This window comes from Erigeron canadensis, chromosome 3 (genome assembly GCF_010389155.1).
Source record: "Erigeron canadensis isolate Cc75 chromosome 3, C_canadensis_v1, whole genome shotgun sequence".
Lineage (NCBI taxonomy): Eukaryota > Viridiplantae > Streptophyta > Magnoliopsida > Asterales > Asteraceae > Erigeron > Erigeron canadensis.
This window is the reverse complement of record NC_057763.1, coordinates 44,851,118-44,866,412: the sequence shown is the minus strand read 5'-3', so window position 1 is coordinate 44,866,412 and position 15,295 is coordinate 44,851,118. Positions and strand designations below refer to the sequence as shown.

The 15,295-nt window shown below is 36.0% G+C and overlaps 3 protein-coding genes and 1 long non-coding RNA gene across 5 annotated transcripts; 1 reads left to right on the top strand and 3 right to left on the bottom strand.

The window, feature by feature from the left end:
- Positions 1-722: 722 nt before the first annotated feature.
- LOC122592644 lies at positions 723-3,493 on the bottom strand. Its single transcript, XR_006322742.1, has 4 exons — positions 3,337-3,493; positions 3,058-3,194; positions 1,276-2,322; positions 723-807 (listed from the first exon to the last, which is right to left on the bottom strand). It is a non-coding gene; the product is annotated as an uncharacterized LOC122592644 (long non-coding RNA).
- On the top strand, positions 1,699-6,835 carry LOC122592642 (potassium channel KAT1-like). Its single transcript, XM_043764925.1, has 11 exons — positions 1,699-1,877; positions 1,960-2,175; positions 2,257-2,412; positions 2,521-2,578; positions 3,076-3,393; positions 4,452-4,691; positions 4,840-4,938; positions 5,025-5,057; positions 5,129-5,314; positions 5,734-6,412; positions 6,594-6,835. Exons 1-11 carry the CDS (start codon positions 1,699-1,701, stop codon positions 6,734-6,736), a joined length of 2,307 nt encoding a protein of 768 aa, XP_043620860.1. The 3' UTR covers positions 6,737-6,835.
- Positions 6,836-6,870: 35 nt separating this feature from the next.
- Positions 6,871-10,525, bottom strand: LOC122592643 (mannosyl-oligosaccharide 1,2-alpha-mannosidase MNS3). Its single transcript, XM_043764926.1, has 6 exons — positions 10,245-10,525; positions 8,930-9,864; positions 8,289-8,541; positions 7,875-8,072; positions 7,589-7,737; positions 6,871-7,471 (listed from the first exon to the last, which is right to left on the bottom strand). The coding sequence occupies exons 1-6, from the start codon at positions 10,329-10,331 to the stop codon at positions 7,213-7,215; spliced, it is 1,881 nt and encodes a 626-aa protein (XP_043620861.1). The 5' UTR covers positions 10,332-10,525; the 3' UTR covers positions 6,871-7,212.
- Positions 10,526-11,576: 1,051 nt separating this feature from the next.
- On the bottom strand, positions 11,577-15,295 carry LOC122593467 (DNA replication complex GINS protein SLD5). Of its 2 annotated transcripts, none has more exons than XM_043765881.1 (7): positions 15,174-15,295; positions 14,252-14,475; positions 13,469-13,591; positions 12,797-12,879; positions 12,603-12,712; positions 11,930-12,005; positions 11,577-11,850 (listed from the first exon to the last, which is right to left on the bottom strand). In XM_043765881.1, the coding sequence occupies exons 2-7, from the start codon at positions 14,420-14,422 to the stop codon at positions 11,748-11,750; spliced, it is 666 nt and encodes a 221-aa protein (XP_043621816.1). In that variant the 5' UTR covers positions 14,423-14,475; positions 15,174-15,295; the 3' UTR covers positions 11,577-11,747. The 2 variants fall into 2 exon arrangements, with proteins under 2 accessions (XP_043621816.1, XP_043621815.1); XM_043765880.1 differs by having other exon boundaries at positions 14,252-14,467.

Here is a 15,295-nt window from a genome sequence, read left to right as displayed (position 1 = left end):
CAATATGAAAAGTGTTTTCACAAACTACCAAATTTATCCTTAATGAATTAATTTACAGCCTAAACCCTTATTTTAATAATTAACACTTTTAGTTCTTATCTTTTTAAATATTCTACTATCACATTTACATCAACCTATACAACTTGACACCGCCACCAATAACACCGTCACCCACCACCACTAAATCGCTGTCCCTAACACCACCGTCATATTACACGGGTACCATGCTCATTTCTTTAAAACAATACACGTGCATATGTTTAATTACGTAATATAACATAACATAAAATATATGTAAATGTGGGATACATTGTGGTTGTATGCTTCACATCACAACAATTAATGATCTGATTCATTCATTTGCATTGTTGGATTGTCTAATATGCGTTTTTAAATAACATGTTTATGACTTATTTAGGATTACCGACATCAACGTAATACGTCGTCCTGGTTAATGGTTGAATCTGGTTGTTGGTTTCAAAATACCCTCAAATTGATATATATCGTGGGTATGGACCTCAAACTTGCAGAGTTGGAGGTTAACCCTTCAAAACACTGGCCAGCAAACATATGTGCCATGAGCACAAAACTGGCTTGGTGAACTGACATTTGTTTAACCAAAACGTTATTTCAAAGGGTTTCCTTAATAAATTGAATCACCACCAACCCTTGATACTGTAAAATATTACACCATTTACCTTTATATTATAAAATATCTCTACTACCTCTGCACCATTTGACACCGCCACCACCATCACCACCATCCGTCACCGATGCATTGCGCGGGTAGTGGTACCATGTTAGCATCTGCATACAAATGTGAGCCTTAAAATAATTTTAAAATGTTGACTAAAAAGTATTAAATTTTAAGTATCTAAGCACATGCAGGTGCAGGTTGGTGGATTTGTACAATTAGATGCCCAGAAGTCTGGTATTTACGCACCTATCACAAAAAAAAGACCACTAATGCACCAAGGGTCCAATCCCATTGCCTGGGTCTCATGGTGTCTAGTCTAACCAATCTTAGAACTTTCTAACTTCACTATTTAGATGCAAACACCAAATTAAAGACCAAATGTTTGTGCTTTTTGGGTCTGTAAAATGGACATATGGGTTAAAAATACACATATTGGACCGGAATCAAATCGAGAGATGACACCACGCATCACAATTAACGTATATTAGAAAACAAAATATGGTTAAAAAAAAATGAAAAGAGATGGTAATCGGAGTATTGCATATTCGAGGATTGTGGATTTGACTCAAAGTTACCACCTTTTGGAGAGTGAGATTAGAGAGGCATCTTTGTTTGAAGCCAAGAATGTCATTTCTACCAAGAAGACAGATTCCATTGGCCCATGAAGCTTTTATCTCACAACGCTTACAGCCTCTTGTCTGGTCCATATATAGAATTTGACATGAAATCACCCCATTTCTTATGTGCTATTCTCACATACCCCCACACCAATCCTAGGACCATTTTCTCAACTGCATATTGTCCACCACTTTTAATTATCTTCTTCCTTTTTTCATGACAAGCCACCCACGTAATAACGAAAAGTGGAATACCCCATGAAAACCTTGTGATTTCACCAGCCACCATACCTGTAGTATATAAACTCCTCGCTATCTTTTTTAAGTTTTAACCTTCATGACCATCATGCCACCACCCTCTCTCTGTAACTAGTTTACTACAAAATGTCGTTTTCCAACACCAATAACTTTTTAAGATGCTTTTGCTTCAAGGACTGTCAAACAGGAAAACATACCCATAGTGGTTTCTTCTCCAGTGATCTCCTCCCATCTCTAGGAGCCAATTTTAACCGGTCGGCTACACCAAGAAAATACACAATCTGTCCTTTTGACAGACGTTACAGGTGAGCCATCAATAACTTTGATCTAATCACTTTTGCATGGTAAGGCGTGTCTTCACAACACTGATATCCTTTTCTTCTTCAGGGCATGGGAGATGTTTCTAGTTATTTTGGTAATTTACTCAGCCTGGATTTCACCATTTGACTTTGCATTTCTTGATGATAAGGAAGGAGCCCTACGTATCTTTGACAACATTGTCAATGGCTTCTTTGCCATTGATATCATTCTAACCTTCTTTGTGGCATATCTCGATAGTCAATCATATGTTCTTATCGATGATCACAAGAAAATAGCAGTGAGGTCAGCAGCACACAGCAATACAAGGAAACTTCAAATTTAGATGCATAAATCACTGATAATAAAAATGTTGCATTGTAACAGGTACCTATCAACCTGGTTTATATTTGATGTCAGCTCGACTGTGCCATTCAGATCACTAAGCCTTCTCTGCACAGATAAGAAAAGTGAACTTGGATTCAAAGTACTAAGCATGCTTAGATTATGGCGTCTTAGAAGAGTTAGCTCCCTATTTGCGAGGTATATCCCAAATTTAGAACATAATAATCTTCCAAATTATGGATAATGAAGATGTAATGAATGCTACTAAAAATACACTAAGTGACAAAATCCTATACTACTATTCAGGCTTGAGAAGGACATCAGGTTCAACTATTTCTGGATACGATGTACAAAGCTCATGTCGGTAAGACACTAAACCTTTTTAGGAAGTACTTGAGTTTTTATTTTGAAACAAACTAGAAGTCACAAAAATCAGGTTTTAGTTTTAATTAGCAAATCACGCTTTCAATTATCTAGTTACCAAACAATATGTTCATTACCCAAGGGTAAAATAAGATTACTTTATTTTTACCCCATTTAGCCTAATCTGAATGACTTTTACCTCACATATAACAAACATCTCTCCAGATGTCACAACAACCGCCTTTTTTATAATCATTGCACCTATTAACTTTTAAAAAAAGTATATTTTCCTAAAAATTCGAAATCCAATTAATGTTACAACATCATATGAAGCACATTAAAACATCTAACAAAGTGTCATGTACGATTTTGAATTGAACATTGCATAATCACTTTTCAGTTGCAGATAGAAACACATCACCAGAGCATATTATGAAAACACGAGCAATTTAATCCATTCATAAAATATCTTTAGCTTACCTCCATTTGGAACTTTAGGTGACTCTCTTTGCAGTACACTGTGCGGGATGCTTTAACTACTTGATAGCTGATAGATATCCAGACCCAAACAAAACTTGGATAGGTGCAGTTTATCCGGACTTTAAAAGCGAGAGCATCTGGAACAGATACATAACAGCACTGTATTGGTCAATTGTGACTCTGACAACTACTGGTTACGGAGACTTCCATGCTGAGAATGCAAGAGAGATGGTGTTTGATATCTGCTATATGCTATTCAACTTGGGATTGACAGCTTACCTCATCGGGAATATGACCAATCTTGTTGTCCATTGGACTGGACACACCAGAGAATTTGTACGTCATCTCACCAGTAGTTTTCTTCCTTTTATCTTCTTCAGTTCATATTTATTAAAGAATTATAATTAAGTGCAAGTCTTTCATATATGCCAATTAAGAGGTAACAATGCCTATATTAAGAAAAGAGATCATAAGATGAACACTGAATTCATATAGACAAATTTAAACCTGTATAGCAGCATGTGAGACTATCAGCATGCTTAAAATCCAGAAGTATATCAACTTTGTCTGTTTACACAGTAAAATGTCAGTAAAACTGATAAGCCTGGTTTCACGTTGTAACACCACACATAAGAAGTTGCGCTGAGCAGATATTATAGTTTCCGCCAAAATTGATATTGGGGATGGAAACACGTAAAGATCTGGGCAGATTTTATTTTTTATTTTTTTTTAACCACTAGGTAATAGCCTAGTGGCCACAAGTCGCCACTTTCCAGGAGAGGTCCTGGGTTCGAGTCTTGCCAAAAGCAAACTTAAGATAATCAGGGGATTATTAAGTGGTTGAGATTCACCTGAACACTAGCCTAGCTGGTGGATTAGTGGGTACCAAATGGTACATGGGATCAGGGGATTCCCATCCAATTACCCAACTATTTCCTTTTTGAATATACACAACATGAGCAAACCATTATGCCACACCTAAAATCTAAATAATTAGTTAAAACAAACTGTTATCATATATACAGTTCAGTTGGGCTAAAATGGCAGCTTTCTAGCTTCAGACCAGAAACATCACCTAGTTTCAAAATTATCAAAACAGCCAGCAGAATAGATACTCCCAAGCAAAGAAAATAACTTCTTTTGCCTGGTTACTTGATTTGGCCCAGATTACGCACACCCTTGCAAGATTCTACGTCCCCCTTGGCTTATGCAACTTTTTGTTTCAAAATACATTTTGTTTTAGTAAGCCAACAACTCACATATTATACATAAAACTTATGTTAAGAGATACTACACTTGAGACAAACCAATAGTAAGAGATACTTCACTTAATACAAGAACGATGTATAAACTTGTGAATTCAATAACCATGACAATGTTTTTGGTGTTAATAGAGGGACAAAGTCGCTGCTGCATCAGAATTTGCAAAAAGGAATCAACTTCCTCCACAGATAAAAGATCAGATATTGTCTCACATCTGTCTAGATTACAGAACAGAGGGGTTAAAACAACAAGATACCTTAAATTGTCTGCCAAAAGCCATCCGTGCAAGCATTTCACGCCATCTCTTTTACCCAATTGTGCAAAATGTCCATTTGTTTCATGGCATTTCCAACGAGTGCCTTTTCCAGCTGGTAATATTATTTCTGCTTACAGATTAACTCCACAAGCCTCTTTGACTAAAGGCAAACGGATGATTTTAAACAAATATATGAATGACGTTCATTAATCATGTCATGTAGATTGATCACCGTTAATAACGTAGTGTGCTATATTATTAAGGTTTCGGAAATGGAAGCAGAATACTTTCCACCAAAGGAAGTTGTGATTCTACAGAACGAGATTCCAGCAAATCTGTACATATTGGTTACTGGAGCAGTGGTAAGTGAACTTAATACAAATTGCGTTGCATTTAAGTTCTACTAAATTAAAAAATGTGAATTACATAATTTATTTTCCAATGGCAGGATATAATTGCACATAAAGATGGACAGGATCAGGTATTAATTGTTCATAGGCAACCATTAGGAAAGCAAGAAAACAATCTTACTTCTGAAACGTTAACTTGCAGATCATCGGAAAGGTTGTGCCAGAAGAAATGTTTGGAGAAACAGGAGTTTTATACAACACACCTCAGCCATTCACATTTCAAACAACTGAGATTTCTCAGATATTGCGAATGGATGGTTCTGCCCTACTCCGGATTATTCACACAAATACACAAGATGGATTTATCATCATGAACAATTTTTACATGGTATGTATTTCCTATGCACCTACCATTCGAAGAAACATATTGCTGCATGGGCGGGATTGGTAAGGGTGGATTGAAAGGGTCTATTATAGTATAGGCCCAAACGTTTGGGGTGGTTTGATCTAGAAACGCTTTTTGTCTTATTTTTCATTTAACCGCTAATCAAGAAAGTATAACCACAATATATATTACTATAATGATCCTCAAGATAACACTACATTTCAGGTCACTTTTGACCCATTTGACTCATTCTTATATTAGCTAACTGGTTTATCTGACCCATTTGACCAATTAGAGATCAGAAATTAGCCATTTCGACCTGTTCATAAGTAACATGGTTGGCCACTTGTAATCAAAACTCAAAAGTCTGATACCCCTATGATCTAAGAAATAATGGCACACCTGTGTTTATCCATTTGCAGAAACTAAAAGGCCTGGAAAACTTTGGACATGCAAGTCAACGAAACAACCGAGTTGGATCTCATGGAGAGTCAACTATGGAGATTTCTTCTACTGATTTACATACATATCCCAAGGCAGATCAGGTTACATGGGAGCCAAGTGATGTAGATTATCTTAATTCAGAAACTATAGAGCAACAAGAGCAGATCAATAATTCTATATCAAAAAAGAATGAAATGAATGTCAATTTACCAGCTGAAGATGGCCAAACTGCACTTCATGTCGCAGTAACAAAAGGCCATTTAGAAATGGTAAAATTTCTACTAGAGGGTGGAGCAAACATAAACAAAGCAGATGCAAGAGGGTGCACACCAAAATCTTTAGCTAAACAGCAAGGAGACAAAAGCATATATGACCTTCTATTAGGTCATGAAAATAAGACTATGGAACACAAAATAGATTTAATTGAGCAAGAACCAACAAATAGTACACAGTCAAGTAGGCACTTACCAACACCAAACAAAGATCCTTGTTGTTCCGCCTCATTCACCAATTTGATCAGTCATCCGGATGGAAATATGAAGAAGCTTAAAAAGAGGGTCACCATTCACAGAAACTTCCCAAACAGTTCATCAGAGAGGCAGCTTCCAAAGCTCATAGTCCTACCAGAGTCATTAGAAGAATTACTGATCTTTGCAGGTAAGCTCTATTTGAACCACATATACCTGCAAGACATGTTCCTCAATAAAATCAACCATAACACGTTTAACTGACAGTAAACATGAACCCAAAACTGAAAAATCAAAACAACTTGATGTGAACCTCTACTGCTTTCATATGATAATTCCTCTTCATCACCCTGGACCTTGTGCAACTGCAGGTCAAAAGTTTGGCAGGAACAATTTTGCGAAAGTGGTAAACTCGGAGAATGCAGAAGTAGATGATTTGAGTGTCATCCGAGATGGTGACCACTTGTTTTTCCTTCCAAATGATTGTGAAAGTAGGGACTACAATACAATGTAACCTAGAGCGTATGGGAATCAATCAATATAATAGAAATTACGAGTTAGCTGTAGCTTCAACAAGTCTCTATTTAATGAAAATCTAACTAAGTTTGATAAATTGATCATGCTGATTGGCTCTTGACACTAACTATATCCGAGACCATAATCTTAACTCATCATTGCTTCAAGAGCAGTTACAACAAAAGTAGTTATATCAACTTTTTCACTAAGCAACTAAATAACAAATAAGCATCCCTTACAACTACATCAACCTGATGGTAATACATATTTGAAGACAGGAAAAATGTGACATAGGGTTCCTTAGGTTCACATATAAGCAGGTCAAACTGTTTGTGTACTTGAGTATCAGTATACATCCTTCACTTCAAGAACTGAATCCTTGTACATCTAGATCAGTATTTCACACACCTGAATACTCTTGGTGATCCAGGTTCTATTTATAATGTAAATGACTTCTCTGGCACTGAAAAAGAATCATTCCTTTTTGTTTGTTGTCAGGATGGGAATAGGATGAGCTTCTGTGTTAAAGACAAACTCCGTCAACGGAATAACATTACTGTCACCAAATAACAAATATAAATACTTGAGGGTTTCACCCAAGAAAAAAGTCTCCATCTTGTCTCTTCGACGAGGAGGAATCTCAGTTACATCATCCAGAGAACTATAACCACCGGAATCAACCTTTGTGTACTTCTCAAAAGCCTCAAAGATTGACCAACCCCATTCACGATATCTGCATATGCAATCCTCAAGAAGTTAATGAGAAATCCCGATGATATTAACAAGTTTTAAAACCAGTGAGAATTTAATTTAACTTATAATTATAACCCACAAATGAGTTAAAACATACTTTGAATCTTCTGTAATACGGTATAGGATTAATAATGATTCAACAGTTTCAGGGCGCAAAAGGTTGTGACGATCAGCATGTTTAATAACAATGTCATGTATATACTCTGAAGTCTTGTTTCCTCCATCAAGACCATCCTCAGAATAGCCCTAATTTAAGGAGATGCCGAAATAGAAATTAGTTTCATATATACAGACTTATTTGTATTTAAGACATCAGAACCTTAAAATACACATAATAAACAATCGCAGAGATAAATAAACATAATAGATATATCACAGCTAACCTCAGAATTGAAATAAGCAATCTCTGGAGCCAACCCAGTAGATGTCACAGCATACATCTCAAAGCATGTTTTAGCAAGATCTTCTGCCAGCTTCAGGTTTTCAAGATCGTCAAAAGTGAGCAAATTCTTCTCCATGGCCTTCGCCTTGGTAATGCCTTTGGTGGCTCCAAGTGCAAGAGTCCCAGGCAAGAAGCAGACCTGCAGATTTGAGACTATTATTATGACACATTCATCTAAGTTCAAGATGACCTTAATTACCTCGGTTTTGCAGAACCCATAGATATTAAGAGGATTGAAGACAATTCTTCAAGAAAAGCTTAATTACACACTTTTATTTGAACAAGTTCATATGTTTTGGGCTTTGGACAAGGTTTGAATACGAAAAAGTGACAATGAAGACAATATACAACTTACCAAATGATCCATTTTGGGACTAAAGCTACCATCAACTCCAGAAGGCAATTCCCCAACAAAAACCAGACCATTTGGCTTAGATTTCCGAACAAGAAGATGCTTAACACCTTTCATTGCTTCCTCATACATTTCATGTAGATACTTCCGATTACTTTCTCTCTGCTGAAGCCAAACTTTGATAAGGTATTCATAATAGCTGTCTCCTCGGGAACCTAGTCTGATATTGTCTCCAGAAAAGTCGCCAGAAGAAGGGCTGACATACATAGAACATACTAGTAAGATTAACCACAGTAACAGCAGGCTACTTAATAAATTTATTCAAGTTCAGAGGCAATAATCAATCCGGCTTTAAAAGAAGTTATATGACAAAAATCATATAATACAAGCACCAGCTCACTCTCGTTTTTCCATTCCCATGTTCAAAATGCATTGATTTTTGTTAATATAATAGTTCGAGACAAATATCGCTAAGAAACTTCCCTTAATTTCCTCAATCAACCAAATTTTCAGACTTGGTGCAATACAGATATGGGTTTCTACACTTAAATTGGTATATGAAATGGTTCTAAACAAATAAAGAGACTTAAAAAACCTGCAATCTATGAGTTGGTTCCAAATTGGAAAAAAAAAAAAAACACTACCTAATGTAGATCGGAACGAGACCTTCAACCTTCGGAAGAGTCTTCATATGTTCTAGAACCTTCATTGATTCAACACTGTATTTCGGATCACCAGTAAGAAAACTAAGATAATTGAACTCAAGCTGCAAAGTCGAAGCTTCTGAAGTGCTGCTCAGTCCATCAGGGGCAGCATGTGCAGTGTTATCATGCAATACAACATCACTGAACGGAATCGCAGTGGGACTTGAAGTGAAAGCCGTTAAAAGACGATCAGCCAAGTTCTTCGCATTTTCTAGGTAAACAGATGGGTTGGGACCCTTATATGTATGATTTCCTTGTTGTTGTACCACACTTAAATGATAGGCACTCAAAAGGCCACCAACAACACGTATGGTGGTTTCAAATAAATTAACTTGACCTTTTTTAGAAATTCTTTCAGGAAGATGTTTTTCAATCCAAGAACCGGCCTCAAAAGCAACATCATCCAGTCTCATTATCATAGCTGTATCCAATGCATCCACAACAGTAGCCCCTAGTCCCCCCAAACCATCGACGCCTCTCTTACTTAACGGCATAAGTTCATCAAAACCCATTGCATACTTTTTGTACCCTGACCATGCATGGATAAATGCTTTCTTAACACCCTCTTGCCTAGCTATCCATTCAGGTTCAAGATTATGCATAGATTTATTGTTACTATTTACTTCATCAGGTGACAATCGTGGAGGAAGCCTTGGCGGTTTTCTCCAAAACCGTCTAACTCCAATGCCACCATTTATGATCGACTTATCCCCTTCGTCAGACCCAACACCATTAGTTATAGAGTGAATGGGACTTGCATGAGTAAGCACAAGATACGTCAAACCAAAGATCATTAATAAAGCAAGAAACTTTCCTGTACTACAAGACGTGCATTCACGCCTCACTCTTTTAGTGAGAAGACCATTCGAAACAACCTGCCCAGATAAGGTACCAGTTAGAACCAATTAAACACGAAACCAAGTGACTGCATATCGTCGGATTATAATAACGGAATTAAACGAATGAAGACGCTTCAATTTGAATATTGCCTCAACTGCTACCTCACTTAGTAAAAGAAAAGGAAATGATTTTAATTATATTCACATGTATACAGATCAAGTAACATGTGATTTTTAAATGTTTTCAGCTTATCAAAGTTATTGCAAACAAACAAAAAGTTCTCACTTGAATCCACAATTATATATACAAAAGTATCAACAGCACGTATACATACATACATACATATATACAGAGTTGATCTGAAATATAAATTACAAGAATTATGTAAATGATGATTAGATCGGAAAGAGAGAACCTTTAAAAGGGAACGTTGACGGAATTTGGCGTTATCATATTGTATATCTTTGATAGAGTAAGGCAATGAATTTGAAGAAGACATCATTTGATGATCAGGGGAAAATTAGGGTTTTAGATTCCAGCCAGATCTGTATCTATATCTATATATGGGGTATATATATATATATAGATATATATACAAGTACTAGCGCAGAGAGAAATAGAATCGTTAAAATAGATGGGGGTTGGGAGGGAGAGGGAGGGTGGACTTTTTTCCATAAGCAAATAGTCAACACTATATCCCAATTTTACCTTTTTACAATACGGTATGGATATTTACAAGTACTAGTACAGATATCCATAATTTCCGATATCAAAATGATATATCTTTCAAAATATCTCTCTAATAAATCCCTTAACAATGTCAGTATGACTAGACGTATGTCCCTACGATACGGCAAGGTGACGATGGTGGCAGCAGGTGGAGATAATAGTATGGTTATTAATGTAAAAATAATTGATGTAAAATATAAAAATATGGTTAGTTTGCTATCTATAGCTTGACTGTCCAATAAAATTTTGGTCCGAGAAGAAAGGGCCAAATGTTGGATCAAAGCATCTTATGATCCCTTAGCCACAATTCGTAAAAGGAGATGTTTTATTTGTGTGACACGCCTAAACACTGATTTAGAATTTACTCGTATGATAATAGCACCCCCAACTTGAATAAACTAACTTGAAACAGCGGTTGAATCTTATAGTTAGTGTCAAAAGACTTGAACTTGATAAATGAGTGATAATTAAACTTGTCATTTACTGATGCATATATTTTGCTAGTATCCAATATACAATTAGATTATAAACAACTCTATAGTCTCCACCTCAAATTTGGATTAAGGTCAAACCTTCAAAATACTGCAAAGCCAGAACCATATGTGCCATGGACACAAAACCAGCTTAGGGAACTAGCATTTGTTCACCAAAGTAAGGTTTCAAGGCTTTCCAAGAGGGGACTAAGCTCAGGTCAACATGCATAGGACATTCATAGACAGTTAATACATGGTTCTGGGCTTCTGGCTTTCCTTAAACACAAAATGCACAATACAATTAATATCTGCATACAATTAGATGCCCAGCCATCTGGTAACTACCGCAAGTAAATCAAATGAACTCCTTCACCAGCCATCGTAGTTGTATTGTATTTAGCTCACCTCCATTTGGAAATTTAGGTGACTCTTTGTGGTAACACTATGTTGGATGCTTTATTTAACTACTTGATAGCTGATAGATATCAAGACCTGAACAAAATTTGGATAGGTGCAGTTTATCCAAACTTTAAAAGGTTCAAAAATATTAAAACTTGCTTACTATCATCACCAACTAGAAAATGCTGAAGGATGTTTCATTAGGTTTTACATAAATTAACACATTTGAGGTAAGTCATGAAAACAGTTGCCGAAATGCATTGAGATTCATAATCCCCAAAGACCCAAATACAGTTGTCATCAGACTACACACAAGATCAAACCAGATCAAGTTGGCCGCTTTCAACTAGTAGTTTAATTGGCTTGTACCGCACGGCATATATGTCCCCTGCGTACATATCCAGTGGGTTTTCTTCTCCGCTGTCAAATTATTGTTCAAGTCACAAAATCGTTAGTACTTTTTCTTATAAAATCAATAAAGAAACAAAAGATCACTTGCCTGTCATCCACTGGAAGAGCTCCTAAAAATTTCCTAGTTCTGCAGATGACGAACGCATCCAACTTGGGCTCCGGGACTAAAAAATCATTCAATGACAACCAATAAAAAACAGCTTTTTCGTGACAGGGGACACATGATTCTATGGGACAGGGGACACATAAAGTCTTTATTTTTCACCCATTCAATTATTCAATTTGGTTATATTTTATCTCTAATAGCAGAAAAGTTGGCAGGAAAAGACGAAACAGGTAGAATGCCACCAAAGTACATTTGCTTATGGCTTTATGCATAAGGTCTTCTAAATCCTTTGTGCAAAAATTAGACTATTATTGAAACAATGTTATTTTATAGATCATATTTCACACACTGAAAATTTATAGAGGAATTTTAAAATACATAAGATGTTTTGGACTTTTGGTAGAGAATTACCTGCTTTGACCTGTTACCCAACCCACCCATTTTGCCATACACCTCTTATAAAATTCCAGTGAATAAAAACTAGGCATGCTTCAGGGGATCAATGAACCACTGCTCACATCTTGTATATACCATCATGAAATTGTCTTTGAGTAGTATAAGTCTTTATATTAGATGATGTTGAGCTTCATGTAAACAAACACACTGATATGTGCATAAACACATACATAATTTATGTTTAGATAAAAGAACATACCCATGTCATCCTCTTCACTTATATCAGATTGCTTCAAATGAGACTTGTAACGATCGGGCAATTTTGACAAAACAGATTGCTCAAAATGCTGGCTCAAGTTTTTAATGGAACTGAAAAGATTTTGAGCAGGCATTTTTAAGAAATGCTCATAGTGTAGTTGCAACTTGAAAGTTAAATGAAAAATGGCCTCTTACTCCTTTGCATAGTCCTGTTCTTGACTAGACAGTCTAGTCCATTGATCCGCGGTCTTTTGGATGTAAAGCATGAATTTCTCAATCTGTAATACAAATTGAATCAACTTGTAGGCTTATTAGGGATAGTTAAATTAGATGAATATGAAACAGCTATCAAATTAACTATTTAGAACTGGAAATCTCGATCAACTAAGTGATAATCAAAGAGCACTTGAATGACAATAATAGTTAATCCATTATAGACATCTCCTCAAAGCTTGCTTCTTAGATGTCTCGTAATAAATCATGGAGGTTACAATGTTTTAATTCTTACAAAATTGTATTCTCTCTTAGAACAAGAGATATAATATCCAAGCTTCATGCAGAAACTGTACTAAAGAGGTGTTTAGATATCTTTTTGAAACTGGCTATTACAATTATAGAGTATCAACGATCTCTCCCCCCCCCCCCCCCCCAAAAAAAAAAAAAAAAAAGATTCTGCTTAAGATTCATTGGGTGAAATTGGTCAGTTTTATTAATCAACTTCATGCCTTCAATATTTCAAATAATTGACTGCAAACTTATTGCAACAAAGCTGATTATTAAAGTGCAAAATAAAGTTGTCTACTAACCACATCTTGTAACCTACAAACAGAATTTGCCAAACACCCCTTATGTTTTTATTTATGATACCTTTTGAAGACGGGTCCTTAAATATGATCTCAATAGAAATAAAGTCCTGTCAATATCCATTTGATAAAGGGAAACAGTAAGTGGATCTTCACCACTATTCATCAAATCTTCCACAGTTTCTTCCTGTCCAGTAGAGAGAAATAGATTATCATAGCCAAAGAAAAATAGGCAGCGCTAAATAAGTTATAATTATAATTAGTAGGGTTAGCTAAGAATATTAATTAAGCTATGCAAGGTTCGTTCAGTCCAGTCCAGTTTTGAAGAGGACATTGCCTACACTAACACCTATGTTGAACGGACTATCTGCTACCCAGACCCTCTCATCAAGGCCAATGACTCTTTCAACCTTGGAAATGTTGTTACGGTGACTGGTAGAACAAACACAGGTTGTGTCGGTGTCCTTAAAACAGGGAAAAACATAAGAGAAGCTTTGAGACTGTTCGCATCCAAAATGCTACCGGCCATGAGTTTGCTCCACGTTTGGGGAATGTATTTACTCTTGGAAAGGGTTAAAATCCTAGGGTGTCGGTATCAAGGACCATCATTAGAGAAGCTAGATAAAGGCGGGCGGCCCAATAAGCATATTTGGACTATGTTGCCTTTTTTTTCTTTCTGGCAGGTTGGTGGGAGGTTCTTTTTCTAAATTCATTTTAGTACAATTTTGGTCCCCTATGGCTAGCTATGTCACTGCTTTTGTTAGTCTCACTAACTCTGTTAATTTGGTTATAAAATGGTAAACCTTTTTTCGATAAAAATGAAAAAATATTTACACTAATTACGTACCATCAATTGGATCTGTTCAGCAGTCCTGCGAACTAAAGAAGACTCATACTGAAGAATCTCAGGGGCGGCCTTTTCGTTACGCCAACAGCGCTTCAACAGATCCGCATCTGTAGTTGATATCAACGTCTCGTAGTCATCCATGCTTATACCCTCCCCTGAACCTGACTCCATTCTAGGATCTCAATTCCTCAAAGCTTTTTACTTTTCTATTTTCTCCTGTAAATCTCAAATTTTAAGAAACCAAACTTCAGAATATGAACCAAATGGGAACCATTTTAGGATTTTGGCACCAATTATTTACTTAGGATGTCTTTTTCTAGTTTTGTCTTTCTGGCACTCACAGTTATAGCTTGTGTGCATATTCCATATTTAAAGTCTTAAAGTTAAATTTTTGCTGGATTCTACATATTTCTTACTTTAAACTAACTGACTCACTGCACGTAAATATTGAATTAATTCCAGTAGAAATTATGTATCAAAACAGCAAAACATACATCATAAAGTCTTACAATTCAATAGTAAATAATCTTTAATTCTCCAGAAACAAGTGAAACACTCGAACACAAAATCGCAGAAAACGTTCGTTAATCCAATCGATAATTCATATAAAAAACACTGAACCCGATATTTTCACATCACGAGACTGAAAACCTAATTTAGGCATCCAAGCTCTATCATTTAAGCATACACTATGTGTGTGTGTGTGTGTGCGCGTGTGTTAAATTAAAAATTAATCCTAATTTCATCAAGATCAACACAGAAACTTAGAGACACAATATTACATGCTCGAAAGCAGCAAACAGAAATGGCAAACCCTAGATTTCAAATCAATCAAAAAATTAGAACTGAACAAAAAAAAACTCAATCATTTTATTATAATTCATAAATGGGAAACTTAATTTAACAATACTAAATTAATTACCTGGTGAGATAATGGAGGAAACAGCGAGAGACTGTATGGTTTTGGAGGGAAAGGGGTGATAGGCTTGAGCGGGAGAAACAGGAATATTTTTTATTTAGTGTTTGATGCAAAGGATGTGTCAA

Excerpts from the sequence above, each read along its gene's own strand:
- LOC122592642 (XM_043764925.1), top strand. The coding sequence starts at position 1,699 with ATGTCGTTTTCCAACACCAATAACTTTTTAAGATGCTTTTGCTTCAAG. Across the intron at positions 1,878-1,959 it reads CCTTTTGACAGACGTTACAG|GGCATGGGAGATGTTTCTAG; the intron begins GTGAGCCATCAA and ends TTTCTTCTTCAG. Across the intron at positions 3,394-4,451 it reads CTGGACACACCAGAGAATTT|AGGGACAAAGTCGCTGCTGC; the intron begins GTACGTCATCTC and ends TGGTGTTAATAG.
- LOC122592643 (XM_043764926.1), bottom strand. The coding sequence starts at position 10,331 with ATGATGTCTTCTTCAAATTCATTGCCTTACTCTATCAAAGATATACAA. Across the intron at positions 9,865-10,244 it reads GTCAACGTTCCCTTTTAAAG|GTTGTTTCGAATGGTCTTCT; the intron begins GTTCTCTCTTTC and ends TTATCTGGGCAG. Across the intron at positions 7,738-7,874 it reads TTGCTTATTTCAATTCTGAG|GGCTATTCTGAGGATGGTCT; the intron begins GTTAGCTGTGAT and ends TCCTTAAATTAG.
- LOC122593467 (XM_043765881.1), bottom strand. The coding sequence starts at position 14,422 with ATGGAGTCAGGTTCAGGGGAGGGTATAAGCATGGATGACTACGAGACG. Across the intron at positions 12,713-12,796 it reads GAACAGGACTATGCAAAGGA|TTCCATTAAAAACTTGAGCC; the intron begins GTAAGAGGCCAT and ends AAATCTTTTCAG. Across the intron at positions 12,006-12,602 it reads AAGTGAAGAGGATGACATGG|TCCCGGAGCCCAAGTTGGAT; the intron begins GTATGTTCTTTT and ends ATGATTTTTTAG.